This window comes from Lycorma delicatula, chromosome 4 (assembly GCF_047948215.1).
Source record: "Lycorma delicatula isolate Av1 chromosome 4, ASM4794821v1, whole genome shotgun sequence".
In the NCBI taxonomy this organism is placed as follows: Eukaryota; Metazoa; Arthropoda; class Insecta; order Hemiptera; family Fulgoridae; genus Lycorma; species Lycorma delicatula.
Window position 1 is genome coordinate 22,101,066 of NC_134458.1, and position 22,209 is coordinate 22,123,274.

The window sequence follows — 22,209 nt, forward strand, 5'->3', positions numbered from 1 at the left end:
TACAACAGTATCGCATTGAACGCTGAGAACCGATGTAGTATTTCTAACTAAAATTATGAAAGTATAAACGTGTACCGTAGTACTTTTATTTCAGAGTAAAATAAATGTGTTATATTTCTGAGAGCCGAAATAAGTTTTTTTTTAAATTCCCACTATGTTAAAACCGGCCTTCGGTACAAAGTTTAAAAAAAATATTTATACTATAGATAAAAATTTTCTTAAATATAAAAAAATAATTTTATATAATCCGTAAACAAAATTTAAAGAACGTTAAAATCGCAATATATAAGAAAAATTAAGTTTTAATACGTTATAAAACTCAATTTTTTCCAGTATGTCGTTCGTAAGATGACATGGTTATTTACTAGTAAATTTTGTTATTTAAACATTTTTTTATGTACTAGTATAAAAGACACGACTTTAAATTCATGATATCGCCTGATAATCATTGTTGGAAATACATTATACGCCCGTTGTAGATAAAACCAATTATCTTCCGTTATTATAGATAGAAAAACGATACCGAACAGTCAATGACGTATATAAGTACAATTTTTATATAGTTGCGATTAAAACTTTGAATTCTACAGAAAACAGATAAAGATATTTTTATATAATTGTCGGATAAATTGTTTTCAACACCAAAATAAACTTTCAATAACTTTTGTTGACGAAAAAATTTCGGTATAAACACACCTTTATGATCACGTGTGCAGGTAAACGTACAGTAGAATAAGATATAATAATAGATTAAAGACATTATCTTTCATCTTTAATGAGCTAATATCTTACAAATACGATTAATAACGTAAATATTAAAATATAAATACGTGGTGATAGTGTTATTTTATGAAGTTCGTTTTTATTCAGTTGTTTTTACAAAATTAAGTCTGATTAATTACATAAAAAATTACCTGAGCGACGCAATAAGGCGCTAAATATTCAAAAGAATTAACACTAATTGCGAGTAAACTATTCGCAAATAATATCTTTAAACAGTCAGTCATATTCTGATCACGCCAATCTATCACCTGAAAATACACACAAAAAATACTTATTAAAACACTTTTTACAACCGTATGATATTTTTCGTTGTTATTTAAAGATACAAATGAAAAATTGATAAGATAAACACTTAAAACCTCGCAATTAAAAATGAAATCGCTCGGTTTAACTTTATACAATTATTTAAGATAATTTTTTAAATATAGCCTAATTAATGTTTTGTAATATTTTTATTTATTTGTTTCTTATTTGATTTCTAATCGATATAGACAATGTACTTTACCGCATGTCTGTAGTTTATACATTACACCAGTAAGTGTTTTTTTCTAGTCGTATACGATTTTTAATTATAAAAAGTAATTAAATTCAATTGCTAACGTCACACATCTACAAATAAATTTTGTGGAAAATTTCGATTAAAAGATTTCATAATTATAAAAAATTTCGCGAGCATAAATTCTTTTTAAACGAATCAGTCAGATTGAAAGGTAAAACTTACAAAATACTAATAATAATTATAGTAAATATCACCTGACGATTATATGCATCGACATCAAGAGTCGATGGTTAAAAGACTGTACAAATATACAAAGTAACCGGCCTAACCCGAATACAAAAACGTTTCGTTTGAATAGTACTTGTGTAGTATAGGCTGTAAAAAATTACGTAGTTACTAATCCTTGTTTTAAATATAACTACTGGTTTTAGTATTTTGTAATAAAGAAGTGTATTTTTGAACACAGGACCAGTATTATTGCAGTGTATTAAATCTTAAACAGAAGAAAAATTTAAATATCATTTTAAGCCGTTTAAAATTTTATTAAAAAAAAAAAAATATTAGCTTATAATTTATTTCTAAGTAAAGGAACTGGTATATTAGTATTTCTTCAGACTAGATTATTTTTTCCATATTAGAATCTAAATAATTACAATTAGAGATCTTCGCCGTAACTTATAAATGAGGTGTCATTATGTTTCAAATAAGATGAAACAACAAAATTAACAAAAAAACTGCGGCCAAGTTATCAATTATTTATAATTAAGTAGCAGGACAGTTGCTTTGCTCGCCCTTCTATCTAGCCAGGGGGCTCCGTCCCCTGGGTCACTACTATGTTCATTACTTCATGCTTGTGATAATAATACTGATAAATAAAAGTTAAAGCTTGTTCAATTTTTAGAAAATATCAGTGTATTGTAATTTCTTCAGAGCAACAATTTGGTCGACACAGAACTCGCAACTTTCTTAAGTATACGGATTTCAGAATAGCCTGTCCGATCATAAAAATAGTAGTTATAGTTGGTTACCTGTCTTTCGTTCGGGCAAAAAGGTATTTTGCACGGTCCCTAGCGTTACCCGACAAAGACCACTAGGAGGTGACCGTATTTCGTTTCTCTTTTTTTTTTTAACTTTTTTTATTCTTTGTATTTTTTGAATAGTTTGTAAACAACATAATCTAAATAACGGATGTATACGCGATATCTACAACATTTCTCTCTGAAGTGAATACATACAAATCGTTACCGCAGGAGACTCTGGAACAAGCCGCATACAGTCGCCTGTGCGAGAAGCATTGATTCTCCGAGTGGAAATCTGCCGCTTAAAGTGTTTGCCCTTGTGACTTATTTATTGTCATAAAAAAAGCAACATTAAGCAGAAACTGGAGGTGTTTGAAAGCGAAAGTCAGCTGTAAAGGAATGTAAGCCGTACACCATCGCACATTTAAAGCTTCTTTTCTCGATAACCGAAAGGGATATCGAAAAAGAGAAAGAGATCGTTTTTGTAGAAAATTTAATTTTAAATAACGCAGGTGGTTCCTAAATTCGATTTGACCGACGGTTTAGCCATAGAAAGGTTAAATATCGGCAAGGAACATAATCGATCGTTACCGCAAGCCATTAAAATAGCCACCATGTTGAAACGTTAGAACACTGTGTAACAGCAATAGTCCTATGTTCTTTCCAAGTATAATAACTATGTACAAAATCTCAGGTCGATAAATCGAGAAGGTTTTGCGTGAAAGAGTAACAAACTCACAGAAACCACTAGATCTTTATATATATATATATATAAAATAGGTAATAGATATGACCGACATTTTGAAATTCGGAAAAGGAAAAATTCCCATTAAAAATTTTTATTAAGGATAAAACAAGTTTTTCCTATACTTGATCATTTTCCTCATTTTGGGCCTTCTTTCAGGCGACTAAATCTTCAACCGGAGGCTAGTTTCACGCTAAGGATACAAGGACCCGTAGAACCAATAAATCCTACATACGATCCAAGGGACTGCTTACGGACCGATCCAGGACACTATTTTCTGTCTAGTGACTGCAAAATAAAAGTAATAGCTGAAGCGCCTACTCGATAAAACCTTATCCTTCTTAAAATATATATACTAATTAGAAGTTAATTATCCCTATACCAATAAATAATCATTTTTCCTCATCAACTCTCACACGATGGGTTTTATCAGCGATTACATAACGACAAAAAATTTCACAGTGAACAGTTTTCACTTTTTTATCGAATATTTGAGTTTTTAATGTAAACTTTAATAAAAGTTTCAAAATTTATTAGAATAGTTTCTTTTTTCTTTTGGCAAAAAGACAAGGGATGCCTTATATCACCTTGGGGCCGTCAAAAAAGGCACTTTCTTGAAAACGGTCGATTGTAGAAAATAAATTGTGATAAGAAAAAGGTTAGGCGACTAGGAAGCACCGGCTGATGCTCTGAAGGGAATAAGTATAACTTACAGTGTGTATGATTTATATCTCAACTCCAGCAGTAATATTTCAAACCGATGCCGGCCGGTTTTTTTTAATGTATAGTTGTAGTAAACATTTTCTACTACATCGATATAAAATACCTCTAAACGAAATTAATATATTTAAATTTATAAAATAACAGCCGATAAAGTAAAATTCTTTAAACAAAACAAAACAAAAATTTAGTATTTTTGGGAAAATTACCTTCAAGTATTAAAAATCTATATTTCGCATAGAAATAGCTACGTTTAAATCCTTTGACCTTTTTTTTTTTTTAAAAAAATCACCAGTAAAACTTTTCAACTTTAAGCAATATTTACGAATTTAATAACTAATATTTATTTCGTAAAGTAATATTAGATCTTATATAGTACATATTTTATACTACTTGAGATTACAAAAATTAGAACTTCGTTAAAATTTTCCCATTTTTTATGAAAACTATTTAATCCACAATTTCTTATGGATATTATATCGAGAGCTTCATCGCATATCCGTGAGAGAAAATTGGTTTCTTGTAGTGCGGATATTCTTCTAATCCTTTATTTAAAATGATATTTTTTTTTTTTGAAATAAATTTTAAAAGAATATATCCCGATATAGACATAAATAACAAATATAGAGGTCGCCGGCTCCTGCCTGGAGTGATAGCTTTTCCACCTCAAATCGGATGTTCCGGTTTATTAGGTGATACTCTCTTAAATATACAGATAAACTTTGAGAAAGGATTCACTACATAAAAATAAATAAAAAAATAATAAAACGAATAAATAAAATTCCCTTTTCTCGATGAATGGAAATGAAGATCTGTCCGAGATGGACCGCAGTAAAAAACAAACGACCTACTCGGTAGAAGGTCAAGGTCTCTGGCAGAAGGTGCCAATCTTGCCCGTAATTCCTCAAAAATTGGGAAATTTTTATATAGGTTAGGATCATCCCAACACCTGTAGGGGAAATCACCTTCAGGCGATTCCCGTCGCCACACCATCGCCCCTGTTCTAGCCCTGATGGGCTTTAACGGAGGTCGTCTCATTGATCCTCAAACCGAATACATCTCAGAGTCATCAGCCAGGCCTCAGTTTGGATGCCACCGATGCAAATGCCTCAGTAGACTTTTACATCAGTGATTTTCACTCAGCCTTGGACTTCACTGCAGGCTTCTTTCGGACATCTCTCTTTTGTCCTACTTCGTTGACCTCAGAAATAGCTAACCGAGTTTGAGGGAGCACGAAGCCCGCATCTAGTCCAATACTTTACTTTGCTACCTATAAGTGACTGTAAACCTCTAAAATTTACTTTAAAATGTAACGAGTTTAAATTCAGAACTAAACTCATACCACACAAAATTTGTTGTTCGCAACAACGGCAATTTAGACCTAATCTCTCCCTCAGTTTAATTTTGTAAACAATGAATAACTCGACCCGGCTTTAACTTTAACTGGACCTATAGTCTGCGCCGCCAGGGAGTTGAGGACAGACCTACTCTCTCCCAGTGCAGCTCCATTGCAGGGTTATCATATTACAACAGATTCGTTCATTTTCGGTAGTGTAGGCACTACCCTACTAATACGACACTGCTACACAATGCTTTAATCTACTTCAGTCAAAACTAACCGGGGCTCTATGCCAATACCCTAACTTCGGCCCAACTTCAGACAGGTCCCTAGCCAGCCGGGTACTACCCTTCATAAACAGACCTTCTCAGCTGATTTTCACAGGGCAAGAAACCGAAGGAAGCCAGTCACTATTGACCATTCTATACGGTTATCCAATTAACCCGCATATCAAGAAAAGAATTTACTTTCTCAAGTTCCCTACGTACTCTGGTTCGTTCAGCCTCGTACTACGGGCAACCATCAAAGACATTGTTCACAATGTCGTTGATCCTACAACCCGGGCAAAGGCCCGATTCAACTAAACCAAACCTAGCCAATCTCTCCCAAAAAGCACCAAGTCCTGACAGAAGTTGTGTTATATACCGACTTGAGAAAACCCACCTAATCGCTCGCAAACAAGTAACCTCAGGAAAAATACCATGTGTATATCGACAAGTAGAAGATTCGTTCCACCTAATCTACCAAGATTCAAAATATTAGTCTTAAATTTCACACATACGCCCTGGGGTAAGACGGTCTATCTTCTTAGAAATATAACGCTTGCTACATTTCGAAGCAAGGATATCGAATGGTTTCATGCCAACGATTATAGAAATTGGCTCTCACGAGACAGTCCTGTAATCCCTGACAGAAGAAGACGCTGGGCTCGTAATAAAATGTCCTATAATTTTGAATTGCAGACAATAAGCCAAAAGCCAAGACAGGTGCAGCGTACAACATTATGGCCTCACAGACATCTTTGTAAAGAATACGCAGAATACGGAAATTCAACTCCTAATCGGTATAAATCACTCTAGAGATACCAAAGAAGGCATCAAATCCTTGATTTGCGACAAAATAAAAGTGGTCCTTGAATCAAAGGTTCTCATCAAAGATTACACCCAGATACCTTTGAACACTGATATACCTAATGAGAAGGCCGGCCACCGATATTCATGGTTGACGTGTATCGGCTAACCGACCTTTCAAAAACATAATACTGGAACTTTCTGGACTAAAGACCATCTTATGCTGAAGACTCCAGAATTTGCGTACCTTATATGCCTGAGTTGCCCTGAAGTCTATCTCATTCCAGGAGTCTTCCTTGACCATCTCAATCCCCTCCCCGAGGGGATAAGATCCCGCCTCGTAGCGTGCATGGTCGCTACACGGGTGCATGGTCGCTGGTTCCTAGACAAGAGTGGCTTAATCAAAGGTCATCTTTTCGCCTTCAAACTGATCACTTTCGACAGTGTTCAGTCCGGCCTCGTGAGATGCCACCGATGCAGATGCCCCGTGGGACATCTACATCGGTAATTTCCGCCCTAGCCAAGTTTGCCTTCAAAGAAGACATCAGACACCTAACACTACCACGTAGCCCTCAGGAACTAAGCTATAAGCCTACACGCGAATTATTGAAGACCCTGCGCCTATCACTACAAAACCAGCCCTAAAACCGTAAGTACCCACAGTACAAACGAATGCAACAATTTATGCCACGACAGGATATCAAACACAGCCAAATTTCCACGACGGCATTCCGTTAAATTAAAGGAATTGGAGTACAGCCGTCGTGAAAAGAACAAATATCCCAGAGGACCTCAGGTCTGGTCCGTTCGGGAGCCGAGTATTACCTCTAGTCTCCCACTCCAACTTTGAGGACAGCTTGGATTTTGCACTAGGTTGATCGTAACCAACATTTAAACTTATTACACCAAAATAAGTGTGCACTCCAATTCGACCAATCGCCATGCTAAAGTTAGTAAATCACAATAGGGAGAAAGAAACACACACCCCGGGCACGACCTCCATTGAAACTTAGTTAATCTAACCGAAGCACAGTGCCTAGCACGCCTATTCTGGCCAATCCAACCGCCTGGGCGGAGCCCTAGCCACCAGAAATCCTAACCAGGACAAAGATCACCGTCCCGCTCCATGACTGGCGCGGCCCGAAACCGCATCCCAGATTCCTCAGCATCCCGGCCTCTTCGCAACTTCTACATGGCGGCCCGATCTTTAACCACTAAATCGACTGGGAGAGCCTTTCCTAATACGGTAGTAGCCTCAAAGGAGGTGGTTTTAAAAACGCCAGTGCATACTATCAAGGCTCTGCGCTGGGCAGTCCTTAAATTTTGAAGTAGTGCTCTATTCATATCCAACCTATGCACCCAAACGGGCGCCGCGTAAGCGGTCATGCTCTCAAAGACACCTTGGTATACCATGTACATTTGACGGCTCGACAATCCATAGTCTGAGACATAGACTGAGACAGCGTCCGCCGCTCCTTGCTTAATGTCGTTACTAAACAGCAACTTCTCATCAAACAAAATACCTAGGTACTTATAAACCCTCACTCGGCTGATTACACAGCCTTTTAATATAATATAGGTGTTACGAGTGCACGATAATTTGTCTGCACCCTTGAGAAGCATATACTTCGTCTTGGGCACAGAAATCTTTACATTTTGCATATCCATCCGGCTCTTCGCGGTTGACAAAGCTGCCTGAGCTCTAATTTGTAGCTGTGGTCGTGAATTACCACGAACTAACAGGAGACAGTCATTGGCGAAAACCTGAGCCGTGACCTCTTCTGGGAATGTCAATCCCAGGAATCCGTTCCACAGAAGAGGACCAAGAACGGAACCCTGCAGGCTTCCCCTGGCGACAGACCTTTACACAACTAGGTGCGCATCTTTAAACAGAGCTGAGCGATTAGACAAATAGTCTCTTATTACGGCCTGGAAGGCTTCGTGAACATTGTGGCGTCCCAATTCATAGAGGACAGAACTCCAAGACAAGGAAGAAAATACTGCCTCTATGTCAATAAAAATTACCAAAACGTATTTGCAGTCGACGCTTTCCACCTCGGCAAGAGCATTTAAGATGCAATCCTCGGTGCCAACCCCTTGCATGAACCCATATTGTCCTTAATTTAGAAAACTGTTCATCTCGATGTTTTCCCAAAGCCGTTCCACAACCAGCCTTTCAAGCAACTTGCCGAGAACCGGCAAGAAGCTGATGGGCCGATAACTACTGACCTCATCAGGATCCTTTCCAGATTTTAAGAGCACACTCACCAGAGCCACCTTCCAGCAGCCGGAATCCAGCCCCAGCTTAGGCACCCGGAGAACAGTCTGCCAAGCGGCTCTCTTATTACAGGCAGCAGATGGTAAAATATATACGGGGCAAGTTGGTCAATCCTCGGTGCGTTCTTCAATGCCATTCGAGAGACCAATCAGTCTATATCTTCGTATTTCACGGTCCGTACGTCAGGCAATGGTGTTTCACCCGCCCTAAGCCTTTCTCCGTTTCACCCTCCGGAGCATCTGGAAACAGAGTATTCAGGAACTCCTGGTAAGTCGCCACAGATGTAATTTTTCGTCTCGACCACCAAGCCCGCACCGAACACTTGACAATACGTGCAACGGCTTTGGCTTGTAATATGTCTTTGCGTGCTGCCAGGGATTGCGTTGCAACTCGCGCATGGAGTCCTGCCAGAACTTGAGTTTGGCTTCCTTGATGGCGTGAACGTATTCATTTTGGGCAAGCCGGTAGATCCGAAGACGGTCAGCATGCACGTGTTTAACGATAATCCCCGCCAGGGGGCGTCGCTGGTATCTAGTTCTCGCGGAACTAACTCTTGCGCGCAGCACGTTAAGGTCAGAGGACCACCACTTCTTACCAAGCCTCCGTCTGCGTTCTACAGACGCCCCCCGGGACTAGGGGTCGTGACGGCTCCAGGCACGCTAAGATCAGCGGACTAACTGCTTATGATGGGTCCGACCATTGGCCTAGGCCGTCGTAGGACCCATCACAGCCAGTCTTGATGGCCCAGCCTATTTGCTCCGCCATCAATTTCACCTCCTCCCTACACTCCATGCGCCACTCCAATCCCTGCAAGGCAGCATCGCACACACGCCTCAGCCTGTACCGATCCAGGCCCATAAGGTTATAGCGACCCGAATCGGATACTCTTAAACCGCCTCCGTAAGCGATACCAAAGGTTATAAGCCTATGATCGCTCACACTTGCCTTGGGCCAGACAGTGCAACTACTTGTCTCCCGTAGCAAGTCGCCCGTCACCCAGGTGACGGCTATATAACTTTCTCCCATTTCGGAAGAGAAAGGGAAACATCTACTTGATTAATGAAGCTCCGCTTCATTAATCAAGTAGATGTTTCTGGCTTCAACTAACTGTTCGAGACCAGCGCCTCTGGAGTCTGTGAGTGGTGAACCCCAGGCGGTAGACTTGGCGTTAGCGTCCAGAGCAACCAACACTCTGGTGCCCGGGCGACCGTCCAGAATCCTACCCAACTTCACCAGCAAGTCGTCGATACTCCATCCAAGCTGGAAGTATCCCGACATTAGTACGACACCAAGCGTACCCCTCATGATCCGCACGACGGTGAATTGCTCATCAGATCACCTGGGAATCCAGAAAACACCCAAAGTGTCAGAGCTTACCACGATCGCAGAGAGCGGCTGTCCCCCACGAGAATGAATAACACTCATCCCGTGGAAGCCGACTATCCTATCCGCGACTGTGTACGGCTCCTGGACCAAGAGAACCTCGAGGTTGTACTCTTCAAGGAGCCTCGAAGCTTCTCTTGTGGCCGCCCGGGAATGGTTCAGGTTTAACTGCCCCAGGCGCAGGAGTTCGATCTGGTGGAGATCGTCCTCGAGAGCTTCCTACCATTCAGGCGTCTCCATAAGCTGTATTTTTAACAGCCTTTGCCCATGCAATCTCATACGCCCCGCACTGCCTACTCCCGACCCGGTGTCCGGCATTGCTGCCTTTCACCAAGGCACAAGCGGCGCACTTGGCAGGGGTAGATTTGGCAGGGCAGTTGGTTGCCTTGAGCCCCGAAGCGGCACAGTGGCCACACATCACCGTCTGCGCTCTGCAGCGGAGGGCGGTGTGCCTAAAACCCTGGCATTTTGTAGCATCGGGCTACCTCTATATGATCGACTACCCTACAGTCATTCCACCCTAAATACAGCCTTCCACCGGCCACTAAGACCTGCCGGATCTTTGGTGAGATCTTGAGAACGCAGTGACTCTTTGGGGATTCCTTCCTCCCCCAGCTGTCTAACCACCTTGGCTTCCCTAAGGAAGTCTTCGACCGCCATAATCAACCCTGGATTTTGGCCATGAACCGCTTTGAGGATTTCGGGCTCCTCTGCCCTTGTTGCTCTTGGCATATCATATATCAATATCTGTGACCTCGGCTCGGCCAGCAGCTGAGCCTTCAGCCTGTTCTTAATAAGATCTTCTGCATCTAGCAGTTGTTTAGCCTGCCGCTCAATAGTGATCTCCAGGACAGCACCATGATCCCTCGTTTTCGTGACCCGGGAGACTTGGATCTTTTCTCTCCTCGGGTCCAGGATCTTTTTTAGGGTTAGCTCCGTGGCAGCCAACGAAGCCTCCTGACCAGGCTTAACTGTGACCACTTTTATAGTGGTCCTCTTAATTTTGACTGCCGACGCTAAGGCCGGTGGTTGCGAACCTACCCGCTTAGGCGCAGGCGCGGCTGGTACAGCGGTGAAGGAGGCAGCTTTCTTAACCTTCTGCTTCACTTTATTGATGGACTTTTGGAGTTCCCCAGAGCTTCGCCCATTACCGTCTTGAAGCCCCAGACTCCCTCCACCACCTTCCCAGACAGTCAACTAACGACTGAGTCCAAGGCAAGGTTTGCTCCCTGGAGGCCTTCGCATTTAATTGCCAGTCTCGAAACCAACAATGCACATTCGCTCAAATATGAGTCCAGCAATTGGCGCAACTCCAAAGCTACCCTTGATTCTTTCTTTGAGGAGAACTTGGCCTATTCAGCCCTCATCTCCTCACAGCAGAGGTATCAACTAGGGTTTCATGCAGTGCCGCTACACCCGGACGCTCCACTGCCCAAGGGGCTTCCGAGACTTCCTTAACGGAAAACCGGGGCCTCGGCGGCGACCTACCGAGTGACCTCCGTGGCATGAAGGGGTAACCGGCGACCAGGTCCTTGGTCAAACCAACCAAGTCTTTCAAACAACCTCCCCCGGGTTGCTCCATCGCTGGACGAGATTTTTAGCAATACACCAACTGTGTTGCCAGGTACTACAACAACAGTCTGAATGAAATTATTACTTATCTCAAGACCAGGTGAGCGTCTAACTAGATCTTCCTCGAAGCGGACCGTCTGTTCCGCAGTCCACCCGAGGAGTTAAAAGTTAAAAACTCCTATGACCACCGGCTAGGTCGGAGCGAAATCGCTTCTGGAACCTGCCAGAGGATCGAAATATATTCTAGCCTCACCAGCTTCGAAAAGGGAACACTGGCAGAACAAAGTAAACGTCCTTAATTAGCCGTCAGCGGCACTACTGCAACACTCTACGTTACCGCTTTGTAAAAACGCCGCAGCAACGCAGGTTGACTGACAGCCACTGATCGTTGTCAGCCCCGACGAGTGAACGTAGGCACGCTGTACTTGCAGAAAGAAAATTTATCACTACCGGTAGAAAGACACAAGTTTTACAGCACGGGGCCAGAGGCCGAGAAGCGATGGTTGTAGGAGAAGTAAGCTAGTCAAGAGTACAAAAAAACAGGGTAGAAACCACAGGGAAGTTAAAACTCTACCAGTTCCCACAATCAATATCTACGGCACTCAGTCGAAGACTGAGACGGACGAAGATAAAAGGACAGATCCACTCGAGTTCAACGCGGAAGCCACTCTGCGAACAGAGTATAAACCCACAAGAAAAGCTCACAGTTATCACCTAACTGTCGCTAAAGAAGCGATTTGGCATCGCAAAAAGATAAAAACATACAGCCCTCCGCATCGAAGAGGAAATGGATCATGATAACACAGAACAAACAGAAAATGACCTGGTAGACCACTCAGCTTGTGCTGGGCGTTGCGAAAAATAACCCCGAGCCTCACAACACCAAAACTCTGCGTACAAAACACCGAGCTTCAAAGAAGGATACTAACTATTCAAGGAATTGAAATGCAATTCTACCGTACGTAAGTAACAGCCACAGTCCTTACTGTTGACCGAGTGTTTGCACTCTTTGCGCAACATTTTACAGTTGACGCAGGATGGAGCCTCGACTTTCTTCGGACAGTGGTAGCACTTGTGACCTTCCTCACCATAATACGCGCAGACCAACGCATACTTACAGAAATGGCTCTGTGGCCAAGACGACAGAACTTGATGTACCTTTGTTCATCCACGCACTCTGTGACCTTACAGAAAGTTAAATAAACATACAACCTACCCTCGGACACAAACATATTTAAGAGACTAGCACCAAGTTTGAACACGCCGTGATACCGCTAGGCATCACGCTTTCCAGTCTTGAACAGTAGCCTACACTCTTTCCTGAAGTCAGCCTCACTCAGTTCGGCGTTTTGCTCTCTAATGAGAGACAGAACCTCCCCTCATCGGATAGCCATCGGTCACTGTCATAAACAATGACCCGGGGCCTAAGCTTTCGCTTCGGGTCGACCTTAACGTCGAACTTCTTTACCTCAGGAGACTCCGAGATGACTTGGATTGTCTCCTTGTCATTGGTAACCACTACCAGACCCTTACTGGTTTATTTGATTTCCGTAATCCTGAGTTTTTTCCGGTGACTACGAAGAGCGACCTGAAAATCCTCCTTGAGTGCCTACTAGTTTCAGTAGACACCCTCAGTCTTATTCACGAACAAGACCTCAAGCTGCTTCGAGGCTTGACTAGCTTAACGTTTGCCCTTGACAACGTCAGTGTAACGCCTCTAGTGTCTCGGAGCAGACGTCGGAATCTGTACAACACCTTGACCTCCGCGGACTTGGAGTCCAACATTTCAAAACCATCTGCCAAAGCAGACAGAACACCGCTAAAATGCCGTAAACGTGCCAATATTCTACTCCTCGCCCCCGCGCTTACGCTGCGAGGATCTTCAACCAAATCTAGAAGGTTATCTAAACTTTACTGCGTCGCAGCCAACATCGCGACAAACCTGCCAGGTCTGCCCTGTGCGCCTTGAATTCTTCGACCAAGGGGTCGCCTCTAACTTCTTGGGTGGGAATCCCTTCATCTACATCGGAAATTTCACTCACTAAACATGAGGGGAAGGGAGAAATCTCCGCTCTCTTCTTCCACCCAGGTATTTCCAATACAGGGATCCCACTGAGGAACACTTAGCGAGATGGGATAAGATCCTTCGTATTGTGCATAATGGTCCAATCCTTATTGGTGCCTATGTTAATGCGAAGTCACTTTTATGGCACGGTGGGGGTTACTGACCATGGCGGTGACTTCATTGAATGTTTCATCGCGCAGCACAATTTTGAGTTCTTTAATGTTGCAGACCAGTTGAAAAGTTATGTCGGTAGGGTTAACGGACAAAGGGCCTTCTCAGGTACAAATATTGACATCACCATAGGTAGGGACATCCCTGGCAGGGTCCTTGATTGGTCTGTGGTTGATGACTGTTCTAGCGATCATCGGTTGACACTTTTTGAAATAGCAGATGAGCTGCGCTATGGCTATGAGGGATACGTTCCTGTTTACCGGGGGCGCTTTCTGCATACAAAATTATCCTCCCTTTTTTAGAGTCCAAACTGGAGAATTTTTCTGGAGACCTTAACGGCCTGCTATTAGATGTCCTGGCAGAAACTTTCACTTCTGCAGTGGTTACGGCGGCTGAAGCCGCTATTCCTAAAGGCACTGGCTGGGAAAATATATCTGGTTGGTGGTCTCGGAATCTGAGAGAAATAAAGCGGTCTTTGAATCGACTCAGTAGGGTTGCGCAACGAGATGGTGATTCCGATCGGTGTGCGGCCCAAACTGCAGATTATCGCAGAACGAGGGCTAGGTACTTTCATAGGATTAGGTCCTCCAAGCGTAATTTCTGGCGTTCCTTCGTTCCGGAGCAAGGGAATAGAGCCCCTTGGGGAGTTGTGTATAGAGCCCTTGGACATAAGCGCAGGAAAGATGTCCTCTTGTCAGCTTTGTCAACCTGTTAGGGTGTGGTACTTGATAAGGATCGCGTCCTTAATATTTTGCTGAATGATTTGCTCCCGGATGACACTATGGTGGGTGATGTTTCATACCACCGGCATGCAGGCGGGAAGTCGCGATTTTCGAGACCGACTTACAATCTTCTGAGATCACTGAGGCGGAAGTGCGCCAGGTGATCTGTAGTGTGGCACGACACAAGGCCCCCGGATATGATTGTATCACAGTGAAGCTTCTCGTTCGAGCACTTCCAGTGGTCCTCAGTCCTCTAACTAGAATAAAATAGATTGCTTTTCGCCGGCCACTTTCCGGCGTGTTGGAAGAGTGGAGACTTGGTGTTGTTGTTCAAGGTGGCGACAAAGATCCTACTCTTAGTTATTCTTACCGTCCAATAACTCTCTTGCCCGTGATTGGCAAGGTTTTTGATAAGGTTCTATATTTGTGTATTAATGTTAGATTGGCCACTGATCATTTGCTAATGGACAACCAGTATTGTTTCCGACCGGGAAAGAGCAATGAGGATGCCATACTAAATATGATGGATATAGTCCATGCTTCCTCTAGTCCATGCACATATGTATTAGGAATTTTTCCGGGCATATCCGGGGTAAATTACAACTTATGGTGGCCTTCAGCTCTGTTTCAGATGCAGAAACGTAAGTGTAGACGAAATGAACTAGAAGTGCTAATAGGTTTATTCAGCCATCGGCCCGTTTACTGCGTGATGGCTCGGAGGTTGGTAAGACTTTAACTAAAGGATGCCCTCAGGGCAGGGTTCTGAGTCCCCTTCTTTGGATCATAGAATTCGATTCGATGTTGCGTTTAGGGTTGCCATGTGGTTGTTGTGTCATCGCTATTTTGACGACGCGCTGCTACTATTATTAATACATTAGTATTAATTGGATGATCTGCGAGAAGTGGTCTATAGTGATTGGTTTTCTTCGTTCCCCTCTGGTGTGTAGTTCTGTAGAGGGAGTTTAGTCGAGGTACTCGATCGTGGTAGGATCCCGGGTGGCTAGGGTTCCGGCTTAGGCATTGGATTGGTTTTATATCGGCGCATTGGGATCGTGCGATGGTTATATTGGTATTGTTTGTGATTCGATTTAGGACTCCCGATGGTGAGGTTGGCCGCGCTGCCGGGGTATGCTATCCCGTGGGACGGGGGGCGTGGTTTCCCTCCGCCGGTGGCGGTCGTGATCGTGACTTGGTAGCACCATGATAGGACCCGGTGAGAGTGCGGTGTTTGTCCCCGGCTCCTGCGCGGACCGGAATGAGGTTGCGTTCCCCTTGTTAGGTGACCTCAATTGGTCGACCTATTTGGGTGTAGACCTGAATTTCTATGTTGTGTATAACAATTTTCAATTGTATGAGTGTAGCACCGATTTACCTTTAAACTCGTTCGTTTTCTGAGGCATTCACAGTCACGAACGGTGTTGTCAAATCTTTACTAGGCGCGGGGTTCGCGCTTTCGGTCATTTAGTTTGAGGAAATCATGTTAGGTTGGATGTGAAGATGTCCGGTTGAAGCCTACGTGAAGGCGTAATTTTATTTGTATTTTATTGATGCAAATGTCTGCCGAGGCATTTACATCGGTGGCATCTCGACCGAAGCCTGGCTGATGACTGTGAAATGTAATCAGTTAGAGGGTCTAAAGACGACCTCTGGTATAGCCCCTCAGGGCTTGGAACGGAGCGGGTGGTATGGCGACCGGTAACGTCACATTGTGGGTGTCTTCCCCCTGCGGGGTTGGGATGTCTTTGACGAGATAAATTTAATTATTGACAGCCATATATGTTTTAGTAGTTGATGGGGTGCGCCTACCGATTTTAGTGATATATACAATTGGTTGGTGGGACATGGAAGTGAATGGTGTATGGTACCACGGTTATTCCGCTCACGATTTTACGTTAGCTCTAGGAGCTAGTTAGGACACTGGCCGCTAAATTTTTTCGAGGCTCAGTAGCCGTTTGTGGTATAGACATTCGGTCTTATGCTCTAGGGCGGCCGAATGGGGTGGTGGCGGGAGAAATTCCAAGCAAACCAAACCAAACCAATCACTTTGGGATAGACGTGACGAACATTCAGCATCTTACTTTGCCCGTCTTAAAGGGGAACCAAATCATCCGGCTTTTACCGTATTTCTTGCGAATCCTAATTTTCAAAGATATGAGAACCATCTGCGATCCACTGCACCTGTGGGTGTACGTATCCGACGGTTACTACAGCTATTAAACGTAGACATACGTCCTATTTTTCCAACCTATCCCTGTTCGTATCCGACGTGAAACCTCAACCTTATAAATTTTTATTTTGATCTCACCATATACAAGAACCAGTCAAAACTCCTTTCATCAAAATTTTCACCACTTCTCTTCAAAATAAACCCAGACGCAATAGTATATACAGATGGACCGAAAGAGAATGACACCGTTGAATGCCCATTTATTCTTAATAGCAGAATCTATATGTTTGTTCTCCCTAATGTAACAAGTATATTTACTGCAGAACTGTACGCCGTCAATAAGGCTTTAAATGTTGTTAACCCAAAATATCGTTATATCCTTGTTTGTAGCGACTCGTTTAGTCCAATCCAAGCTTTGGAAGATCTTTACTCTAAACATCCGTTGATCATTGAAATTTATAACGCAATCGCCGAATTGAACCATTGGAATCCACAAGTGAGTTTCTGCTGGATCCGTAGCCATGTTGGAATTGCGGGCAATGAACGCGCAGATTCTGCTGCTAGGAAAGCATGTAGTCTACCTTCTTTCACCAATCGTGTTACTACATGCGATTTTAACAATTGTGTAAAACACGTTCTTCAAACAAAGCGGCAAGGTGACTGGAGTTCCACAGTGGATAATAAACTCCGATACAATAAAAACACTGTGTTGCCATGGGACTCGTCTTTTAGAAAACTCCAGCGAGAGGAAGTAGTCCTTTGTCGATTGCGGTTAGGCCATACTAGAGTCATACACGGATGTCAACGACAAAAGTAAATGCCCCACATGCGTATGATAGAACTGCCGCTTGACTGTGCGCCACATTCTTGTGGATTTCATTTGTTATGTGGCCTTACGTCGTAAATTTAAATTGCACAGGAACATTCGTCAAATCCTAGGCAATAATAAAGAAGTTTTGGACCGGGTCTTTTTATATCTTAGAAGTATTAATATTTTGCATTCCTTTTAATAGTGGTTTTGTTTTTTTTTTACTTTAACGTGTTTGATTTTAAATTTATATTTTCCTTTGTTATCCGCGAAGGAGCCTTTTACACTCCTCTCGGAGTTCGTTATATTTATTTCATTTTTATTTTGTTTTTACATATATACATAGTTGTTTTTATTTATTTTTAAGTTTTTTATCTGTGATAGTAGTTTTATTATTTTTTTAGTGATATTTTATATTATTAGTTGCTAAGTTTTAACTTTTTAATATTTTAGTTTTTAATTAGGATTAGTTGTTTCTTAATTTTTTAGTCTTCTCCTTATTCGAGTAGGGACTCTTTACACCCCTCTTGGATTTTTTTAAACTCTTTATTTTAGTTAAATTTTACGTTTTTAGTTTTAAGCTTATTTTTTATTTTATATTTTACGGCTGTGATTTAGTTTTAAATGTTTTTAAAAATAAGTTTTTCAGCTGTGATATTAGCTGTAAGTTTTTATTTTAGAAAAACTATCTTAAAACCTTTTTAGTTTTTAAGACAGTTTTTTTTTACTAATTATTTTCTTATAAAATTTTATTCCGGGCGATGATAACGCCAAAGCGTTTCTCGCCCACCAAAAACACAAAAAAAAAAACTTTCAGGCCCTAGTCAAGTGTGCATCCGCTACCCTCTCGTCAGTCTAAATTACTAAGGTTAGGCCTTATAGTTAACAAAAATAAATTAAGTAATAAAATTAAAATAACTCGGGGATCTGTTATCATTAAAGTAAAAACGGCTTGGGTGGCTTGCAATTATCAAACCGGCCGCATATTCGCTTATGCAATTTAGTGTGTACACGATTATTTTCGTTTGAATAAAATTTTTACGGTGCTCGGTTAAAATTTCACGGAAGAGATGAGAACTCCAAACTTTAATGATGAGTAGTCGAACAAAGTAACTTATAGAGGAATCTCAACACTGACCGGTAATGTGGCTGTCAGGATAAAGTCTTGCCGTCAATGAGAAGAAACTTCCTCGACCCGGCTTTTAACAATAAGGGAATTGTTTATTTAACAACAAGAAATATTCAGTACAAAATACAGTATTTTAACAGCTCTCTATTGAGGTCATTTCAGTTCTATACAAATGTACAGAATATAAGGTTACAGTACTTTTTCCTTTCCGTAAACGTTAAGCGAACAAGTAAGATAGTTTATTAGACGATCGATAGGAGACAATTTAGACAAGTATGTTTTACTGTTCCGTAATTCCGGTATGTTTATATGTTTTACACTAGGATAATTCGTATTTAGTTAATAAGTCTTAAAATAAGGATACTTTTCTTCGATTCTTATAAGACGTATTTCAGTTATGAAATGAAATATTTTATGCTCGATAAAAGGTGATTCACCGATATAAAAACCTTGATTTTTTACCGTCATTGTGAAGCGAGTTATTAAGTTTCACACTCATCAACAAAGATATTGCGCGGATAGTACAATTTATTAATTGGAATTTTGAATTTTATTTATTTAGAATTTTTAAATCTCAGTGGCTTTTAAATTTATATTAAGTCTATTTATTAAAAGCGATTAAAATATATTTACACACAATTACATTTGTTTACGCTCATATAGTTTAAACTGCACGCGTTTTTACATGCTTTGCGAATTACGTGTGAATTTTAATTGAACATGGGGTCCGTCTCTTAGATTAGCACGGCTAATCAGGGATTAGCAGGTGAAATCTCAGTAATCAGTAACATACTGAAATAAAAAAAATAAACTAACAAAAATACTGTAATTAAAAGAGAAGTTTCCAAAATTAGATAAAATTAACTTTAATTTTAATCTGTTTTCTATATGAACATCATATCTTTATTATACCTTCATGAACTATATTTATATACTTTTCTGTACTTATATACCTTTATGAACATACCCTTTAAACTACCCGTGCAGAATACTACGTAAAATAAAATATTTTTCATCGATACTTTCCCTTGTATAGATGAAAAATTAAACGGTCATATAACAAAATTAATAGGAATATTCAATTTAATTTATCTTCATCTCTTAATATGTGTATAAATGGAGGCCGGCATTAATTCTATTAATACATTTTCAAGTCGCTGTTTTTATAAGTAGATAATTAGATTTTGTAATAAGAATCTTTAAAAATTTAAAGACTCCGTTTTTTAATTTTATGTTAATTATAATTTTAAAATGTTAAATTATGTTAAAGGTAAAATAAAAATCTCCTTATCTAATTATACTCGGGATAACTTCGTTAATTAATAGATCGTAACAAAAATTATAATATTAGTAGTAGTAGAAATGTTATTAGTATGTGTGACACCGAAAAAAAATTCCCGCAGTGATAAAAACGAGTAGTTAATAACTTCGCAGCCCGTACAAAATCCCAAATCTTTCTACTCTTAAGATGAAAATTAAACAAACGTACATAATAAACTCACAAATAGTTTTTTATACTTATAAAATTAAATAAAAGTCGTAAAATAGAAATAAAAAATATTATAAAAACAAGATGAATCGGTTAAGCATTACTGACCAGTGTTAACACATATATTTCGTTTTACTGTTGATATATACTTCCGAGAAAATACTTTTTTTAAATACGATAATTAAATTTACTTATTAATTAAACAATTCGATACAAAGAATTATGTTAAGATTACTAAACAGAATTCTGTATTCAAAAGATGAATGATATTTTTTTCTTAAAGCAAGAATACGTTAAGCAATGTTATCGATGTATACAAAGCTAACGCGCACAGGTAAATAAACCGTAAAGATTGAAGGACGAGTAAAAAGGCGCATGCGTTTATTCAAACAGATACTTCATACAGCGCAGTTTTATAAATATTTACTTCCTTCTGGAGATAAAGACCAAACCGACTCGTTTACAAAAATAAAATAAAAAAAGTTGAGAATTTATTTTTTCGTCGCCTTGAATTTTAGTTCAATGTATAACGTTAAGATAGATCTTAACGTAATATATTAGTGTTGTTTAGAAACAACACTAATATATTACGTCAACAAATATATGGATAATTATGAAAAAGAGTATTTGTAAAAGTGAGAAAAAACTTACTGTTTACCTATTATAAAAAATAAATGTATTTTTTCACATTACAAAAGAGATATGTCATATCTTACTTCTTCTTTCTCCGTTACACTTATAATAATCTATTAACAGATTACCACATTTAATATGTAAAAGAATACTCTGTTGAACTTAATTAACAGCTACATAATAATTATTTGTGCCTCCTAAAAATGACATTACTGAAATATATTTCTTTTGAAAATTTTACACCATGTTAAAATTAATAATGGTAAATGGAAATTATACTGAAATAGAGAGAAAAATATAGAATAACTAAAAAATTGGATACGCTTTTAAAAGCATTTCCTTAAATTGGGGAAAAAGTACTAGTTCGGTAAGAAATCACGGGTTTTAAAACCTTCTAGAAATCGGCTAAAAAGTGTTCTTTTATGTTAAATACTGCAGGATCCGCACGGCTGATTATTTAAATTTGTAGGAACTTGTTTCGATGTAGCGGTAGCAAAAGATACGTCGGGTTTAATCAGGTTCCTTGAGTTAATTTTTTTTTTATATTCTCTGCGTGCCGCCGGAAAAGACAGTTTCTGCTCGGTAGAGATTTTGAGAATTGCCTTTTCTTCCTTAAAAGTTGGACAATCTCGAGAGCGAGCAGTTTGCGAACATTTTTCATCTTCTTCGCAGTTAGCATCATTGTGGCCTTCCTTAGCACATCTTCCACAGACTTCTGTTTTCGAGCAAGATGTTATAGTGTGACCATACCCTTAGCATTTAAAATATCGTCGAGGGTCGGGAATGAAAGGTCGTACTCGAACTGAAAGATAACCAATTTTTATTTTTTCCGGTGGGACTGGAAGGTTGAAAGTCAGTATAAGAGAAGGAGTTGGTTCTTCCAATCCGCTCTGCCTTTTCAATATACGCTTCACTTCAACATCTTGGGCACGGAGCTCATCAGCTATTTCACTGACATCTATATCCATAAGATCTCGGCAGAAAATTACCCCGCGACTCGTATTTAGGGTTTTGTGACATTCCGCACTTATATTTATATTGCCCATACTAGGGAAACGTAAGATAGATCGACTCCGCTCATCATTGAATGTTTCAATCAGAATCGATCCGTCACATAATTTTTTGATATTCTTCGGAGAACCACTTGCACCTGTTATTGCTTTATTCATCACGAAAGGCGAAGCCTTTTGGAAGGAGCCACCTTCCTGACTATTTCGGAGAACATCGAATCTAATATTTTTAATATTCATGTCTAATGATACGTAATTCTCTTCTATATAACTTTTATCTTCGTCAGACAAAGCTGAACGAGGCCTCTTCACAAGACTATATTTGGTGGTTTTTTAGATGGTCCACCAACCATCAAAATATTTGAATTTGGAACTGAAATTTTGGTCCCACGAGTACCGGTGATAAAATGTACCACTCCAACAGAGCGCACGCGTACAGTTGTACATTGCAGAGCAATATACAACTGGGTTCGCCCTGGTGCCCAGAGGACATCGTTCGAGACTCACTACGTAGAGCCATTCACCCATCGGCACGATAGTTCCCACCTTGGGTTACGGTTGCGTTTCGTGAGATGTCGCAACACCACCCAGTGTAAATGTAAGAAAT

The 22,209-nt window shown here is 40.3% G+C and overlaps 1 protein-coding gene across 3 annotated transcripts in view; it reads right to left on the reverse strand.

The window, feature by feature from the left end:
* Positions 1-20,191, reverse strand: part of LOC142323184 (uncharacterized) — a 109,294-nt gene extending 89,103 nt beyond the window's left edge. Inside the window, exons 1-2 of one of the 3 annotated variants that reach the window (XM_075362491.1) lie at positions 20,068-20,191; positions 915-1,031 (exon numbers count right to left, since the gene is read on the reverse strand). In XM_075362491.1, the coding sequence (XP_075218606.1) occupies positions 915-1,007 (93 nt within the window). In that variant the 5' untranslated portion in view covers positions 1,008-1,031; positions 20,068-20,191. Of the gene's footprint in view, positions 1-914; positions 1,083-20,067 lie in introns of those variants that run through there. The other 2 variants (XM_075362492.1, XM_075362493.1) reach the window with 2 other exon arrangements.
* Between the last annotated feature and the right edge of the window lie 2,018 nt (positions 20,192-22,209).